Source organism: Gymnoscopelus microlampas (genome assembly GCF_963454915.1).
Source record: "Gymnoscopelus microlampas genome assembly, chromosome: 12".
NCBI lineage: Eukaryota > Metazoa > Chordata > Actinopteri > Myctophiformes > Myctophidae > Gymnoscopelus > Gymnoscopelus microlampas.
The window spans coordinates 17,912,577-17,918,922 of NC_139949.1; the positions used below are offsets into that span (position 1 = coordinate 17,912,577).

Below are 6,346 nucleotides of genomic sequence, written 5' to 3' on the forward strand. Positions count from 1 at the left end.
GATAAAAATTGTTTTGTGATATTTTGGCTAAATATGTTCCTCCAAGGCCGCACACACTGCGGCCTCCTGGTTAGACACTGGCGATTCCATGTGTATATCAAAAGGCATGTGGTTTCCAATACCATCCCTAGGACCAACTAGTCCAAAGACCAACCTGTATAGGGGTCAGTAGTGACAAGACCACACAAGTGTGTGGGGAATTGAAAAGTAAAAAAGGGAACATTTGTCAAGAAAAAAGTAAAGTCATATTAAGTAAAATGTCAAATCATACAGTGAAAGGAAGGAGGATACTGGTGCTAGTTTGTGCTTCTCATATTCATTTCTGTGTATCTTCAGTGTGTTTCCACTGGGATCATGGTGGGTGCTGGGATGCAGAAAATTGCTGCATTGTCCAACTTGGTGTCCTACTACGTCGTAGGGTTGCCGGTAGGAATAGCACTGATGTTTGCTGCCAACCTCAGAATATTAGGTAATGCTTTGCTTACTGTGTAGAAGAGTATTATGAATTTACACATGGCATGTCATGTAGACATGCCAAATATCCATCCAAATATGTTTCATTTGACATATACATAGTTATTACACACTCTCTCTCTCTCTCTCTCTCCCGCCCGCCCGCCCGCCCGCCCGCCCCGCCCACCCACCCACCCACCCACCCACCCACACACACACACACACACACACACACACACACACACACACACACACACACACACACACACACACACACACACACACACACACACACACACCGCCTGCTTTCTCATTTGGGTTTAGCCATACAAGTACACACTAAAACACACACAGTAATATGTCTCCCTTTGTTTCAATGCTGTTGTTTCCCCATCAGCTGTGGTTGTGAATAAAGTACTCATTTGATATTTTCCTGCGTGTGTGCGTGTGTGTGTGTGTGTGTGTGTGTGTGTGTGTGTGTGTGTGTGTGTGTGTGTGTGTGTGTGTGTGTGTGTGTGTGTGTGTGTGTGTGTGTGTGTGTGTGTGTGTGTTGTCAGGATTCTGGCTGGGTATCTTCATTTGTGTCACATTTCAGTCAGGTTTCTTCATTTTCATCATCTTTAAACTGAACTGGAAGAAAGTCACGGCGGAGGTAGGATGTCCCCTAAATCCTATACAACCCCTACAGATTATCAGATATCAAACCTGCCTTACCATTTTCATTTGCCAACAACATACACAGTTCAGTTGTATGTACTGGAGGAAAGAGGATAATCTGACTTCTTTCTCATCTGAACTGGGAAGTAAATTGCACAAACTGTGAAAGTCAAGATTTCTCTTTTTGAAAACCAGATGACACCAAACACACAAAAAAGCCCAAACTCAAGCTTTCAACAATAATCTGAAAATCATACAGTAGGTCACAACTTCACAAGCAAAGACGGTTGATAAGTAGCTTAATTAAGTAATAATTATCCCTTGAACCACATTAAAAAATCCCATCCTGACAAGAAGCCATGCTTGGATTCCTTAGAGACTTAAGAATAAATGATGGAAGTTATTTTCTTTTCGAGCAGCAATTGTACAATATATTTTCTGAACGCTAGCAATATATTGAATATTTTATCAGACACAGCATTTATCACCAACACCTTCTTGCAAGTCCACCCCCTGGACATGGCACTAGTATGTCACAGGGAACTACACCCCAATCCAACCCTTGATGTCATGTGCCAAGCAGGGTGGCATTGGGTCTCATTGTTATAGTCTTTGGTATAACCCGACCAAGGGATTGAACCCCAACCTCCCAATCTCAGGGTGGACACACAAGGCCACTGAGCTGGTCATACCTATATGCCATGGCTCGGGGCTATTTACTTACTTAATAATGCTAAAGACAAACACAATTAAATATAGAGTATAGCCACGACCTAAGGAAGACACAGTGTTGGCGAAACCGGTCGGTGTCTTTGGTGTTTTATTGTCTTTACATATGTGTAGCCCTGTCGTCTAATTAAAAGGCTTTTTAAAGTGACTCCTTGCTCGACTGTGCTAGAAGTTTGCCCTTTGATGGACCCCCTTTTCATATACAGTATTTGATTACTGGCTCTCATGTGCTTTTGCAGGCACAAGTGCGAGCTGGCAAGACAATGATTGTCGCATCAAACCGTCCTGTTAGTCCAACGGTAACAACACTCCCTGATGTATCAGACTGTCCTAATACAGTAAGTGTGTTTTTATTTAACAACACAGATCTGTGTCACTTAACCAATTGAACCCTAGCATTCATATTCTGGTGGTGGCATTTGCAGAAAACAATTGATCTACAAGCTCACAATGGTAGATCTGCTATTTTCAGCTTAGAGATTTGGTCAGACAATATCCTTTTGATAATAGTGTGACAATGTATGTATTTTTACATAATGTTTATTATCAATAAAGAGGTCAAAGTCAAAGGTGTGTAGAGGGAAAGAAGGTTTTGTGACGTTCTATATTGTCTGAATCAACTTTGTTCGCATTCGTTTACGTGCTAAAAGAGTGACTTTGAGAGAAGTTTTACCGTACAATGTAAGTCAATGAGGAGCATATTTGGAACTAGAAATATTGTTCCTGAAGAAACAATGTGGGCTCGCTTTAAAGCAAAATAGTCAAAGTATGACAGAGGGAGAGGTATGTCATGTGGTGTGGGTGGTGGAGTGTGGGTGTGTGTGTCTGGGGGTGGTAGTTTTGGAGCTTGAAATACACACACGTTTTAGCATCAAAATATATTTTGAGTACCAAAGTAAAAGTACTTAAATGTTCAGAAAATAGCAGATCTACAAGCTCATCACGCATCACATTGTAGATCGGCTTTTCTTTTATATAGTTTGTATGACAGAGGGGGGTATGTCATGTGGTGTGGTGGGGGAGTATGGGGTGTATGTGTGTGTGTGTGGGGGGGGGGGGGGGGGAGGAGTTTGGAGCTTACAGTGTACAAACGTTTTAGCATCAAAATATACTTTGAGTACCAAAGTGAAAGTACTCAAATTTTCAGAAAGTAGCCGATCTACACGCTCATAACGTGTCACATTGTAGATCGGCTGTATGTGGTTACTGTAGGTTTTGTATTAATAATAAAATCTGCAAAGTAACAAGTAACTAAAGCTGTCAAATGCTGTCATTGTAGTGGAGTAGAAGTAACAAAAATGGAAAGGAAAGTAAAAGGACCTCAAAATTAAACTGTGCATGGTAAGCACTTGCATAGTACTTGATTAAATATACTTAGTTACTTTGCAGCACCACTGCCTGACAGCCAATGACAGCCAGCTGCAATGAGTGCTAGAGTGTGCTTATATTAATGGTCTTAACTAAAAATGAAATATTAAAAAAATAAATATCTGTAGAGTAAAAAATGTGGCCACAGTGACTTTACGAAAACACGGGGCATTTCTCCTCTGTCCTTCTCTCTCCCCACTAGCAAAACCCATTGGAAATGCATTGGTTGCTTAAAGTTAATTATTTCAAAAACAACAAATTATTTCAAAAAGAAAAGTACAAGCACCCATGTCCACAGTAAGCTGGATATTTTACAGTTTGAATGGAGTTTCTAAGGGAAAGTATGTAGGAGTAGTTAGGTGCCAAACTTTTGCGGAGAAGATAGAAATAAACGACAATAGCTATAGTGTGCTCGCTGCTGCTGCAGCGAGCCCACAATGATCAATTTATAATAAATGAACCAATTTTTTAAATTCTTCACCTTTTTCCTTCTCTTTAAAGGCCCAGCTGGAGGGTGATGGGTTTCCTGCTGGTTACAGCGCTGTCAGCACCCAGGATCGGGATCTGAAACCAAGGCCTGAGATGGAGGGCAGCAGCAAGGGCCCCTTAGAGACACAGAGAGAAATAGAGGGTGTTAAAAACACACCAGGCATCAAACCCAACGCCAAGCTCTCTCTCACTCAGCTGATCCTCCGACGAGGACTCACCCTCTTGACCACAGTTCTCATCCTGGCTGTAGGCATTACCGTGCACTTTGTCTTGCCCCTACCAGAGGTCTCTGCTCAGAGCAGGAGCAACTTTACCACAGACTGGGCGAATAACTCTACACCAACCCCAACAGCTTACCTGGAACTGACCACACACCCCTAAGCAGTAATGAATGTTATGTCTTATAGATACACATGGTTCTATGATCACAAGCGGAGCCTTTAAGCCACACATGCTCATACACTGTCAAATGCAGTGTTCATTTAACTCTGAGATTTCTCATTTAAGTGAGTAGTCGAACCGAGCCAGTTTGTGGCAATTGATTGGCTTGTGACCCAGACATCTAGTGGTCACTTCGGGTCTGGCAAAAAAAGTGGCAATTTTCCAAATGTATTCCTACCTATTTTCCCCTTTTGCTTTCAATGTTCTGTGAAATAATGACAACTAAAAAGTTTTGATCTTTTTTTCCCTTTTGCTACAAACTGCATATGTGGTAAAAAGCCAGTATACAGTGTCAAAGGATACAGCATTCAGTTCTCAATTCACCATGGCAGCTTCGAGAGTAGACTGAAAATAGATGTATTATTGAGTCAGCAGGTGTGTACTGCATTACTGAGCACATCCAACAGACAGCCATAAAACACAATGTATATTAATTCTTACAGGTGATGGAACTGTCTTGTTGTGGTGGGGGTGGTACAGTGGAGGGTGGGGGGTTAAGCAGGACAAACAGAACGGTACATTCTAAAAGTACATTCCAAACATTTTCTTATTACGTTTCAAAATGTTTCAAAAATATACAAAGGTGGCCAACAAAATACAGTATATTATGGACAGGTTTTTACAAATCATGCTGAGACATAAGTCCTTGATATTAAGGTGATAGTAAGCTGACTTTGTAATTGTCTTAATGTGGCTGTTGAAATTCAGCTCTGAGTCTATGACTACACCAAGATGTCTGGCTTGGGTTGTGGTTTATACCATTGGTCCCACTAAGTCACTGAAGTATGTGGTCTACACAGATCAAAGGTTAGCAATAGTTGCTACACTGCACTAACTGTATGTGCTATTGCATAACACACTAAGAGTCTGTCCACACGCCACACACAATGCAAGGTCAGTTTTTCTTAGTTTTTTCCCTGCATGGAATACACGCAAGCATGCACGCACAAACACACACACACGCACCAAAGACTGCTTTAATCGAGAGAGAGAGAGAGAGAGAGAGAGAGAGAGAGAGAGAGAGAATACAGTGGCTGTCCCCATGGATGAAATCAATGGTCAAAGTACATTCAGGAGCAGATAACATTAGCAGCCCCCTATTCTGTTGTACCCGACCACAGAAAGTCGCCTTTGTTTTCAAATGGGACTCATTTGCATTCGGCCAAATTGATAATGAGTGGCCATTGGGAAACCAGTTTAGCCGTCAAACCGGTCTCCCCCCTGGCCCGGTTCTGGCCCGGTCAACGTTAGAATCCACCAAACGCCACTGCCACCATGTATGTGGTTAACCGGAGCCCTCAGACATGAGCACCATGTAGGCTATGTGGTTAACCAGAGCTCTTAGACATGGGCACCATGTAGGCTATGTGGTTAACCAGAGCTCTTAGACATGGGCACCATGTAGGCTATGTGGTTAACCAGAGCGCTCAGAGCGCACTCCGTCTGTGCACTCTTTTTTGAGTGGTGCCAACCACTCCTACATTTGACTTTGTCCGTGTGTCCGTATGTCCGTCCGTCCGTATGTCCGTCCGTCAGTATGCCTGATTTTTTACTACATAGACATGCATTTTGTTCGTGCACACACATGTAAACGTGTACACGGACAGACACACTTGCATGCATTGCATACACTGCATTAACACGCACGTACTCACGCACGCACGCGCGCACGCACGCACGTTTGGAAAAGTTTGCATTTTTTAAAACACAAATCTTCTGTTATGGGGTTCCCTGATGGGAGTCTGTGGCCAAATACACATAATTTGGGGGTCCTTGACATGAAAATGTTTGAAAACTATTGCCATAGTGGAGTCACAGGAACAATTCTGACAGGAACTCAACAGCTACAGTTTGTTGGTTCAGCAGGCAAAGCATCTTAACCACTTCACCATTGGCAGACACCAAATTTTGCTTTAAGCTGTTGCGTAACAGCTGCGTAAAGGTGTCTGTTGCACTGTATTGTACTGTAAACAACACGCACGCACACACACACACACACACACACACACACACACACACACACACACACACACACACACACACACACACACACACACACACACACACACACACACACACACACACACACACACACACACACACACGCACGCACACACGCACGCACACACACACACACACACACACACACACACACACACACACACACATACACACACACACGCACACACAAAAAGCAGAAACAAGCAAA

At 42.8% G+C, this 6,346-nt stretch overlaps 1 protein-coding gene across 1 annotated transcript in view; it reads left to right on the plus strand.

Annotated features, from left to right (window-relative positions):
- Positions 1-4,077, plus strand: part of LOC311057242 (multidrug and toxin extrusion protein 1-like) — a gene marked incomplete at both ends in the record, with an annotated part of 18,456 nt that extends 14,379 nt beyond the window's left edge. Inside the window, 5 exons of the mRNA XM_084074193.1 lie at positions 47-69; positions 337-469; positions 1,053-1,105; positions 2,079-2,138; positions 3,709-4,077. Coding sequence (XP_083930319.1) covers positions 47-69; positions 337-469; positions 1,053-1,105; positions 2,079-2,138; positions 3,709-4,077 — 638 coding nt within the window. The remainder of the gene's footprint in view (positions 1-46; positions 70-336; positions 470-1,052; positions 1,106-2,078; positions 2,139-3,708) is intronic.
- Positions 4,078-6,346: the final 2,269 nt, after the last annotated feature.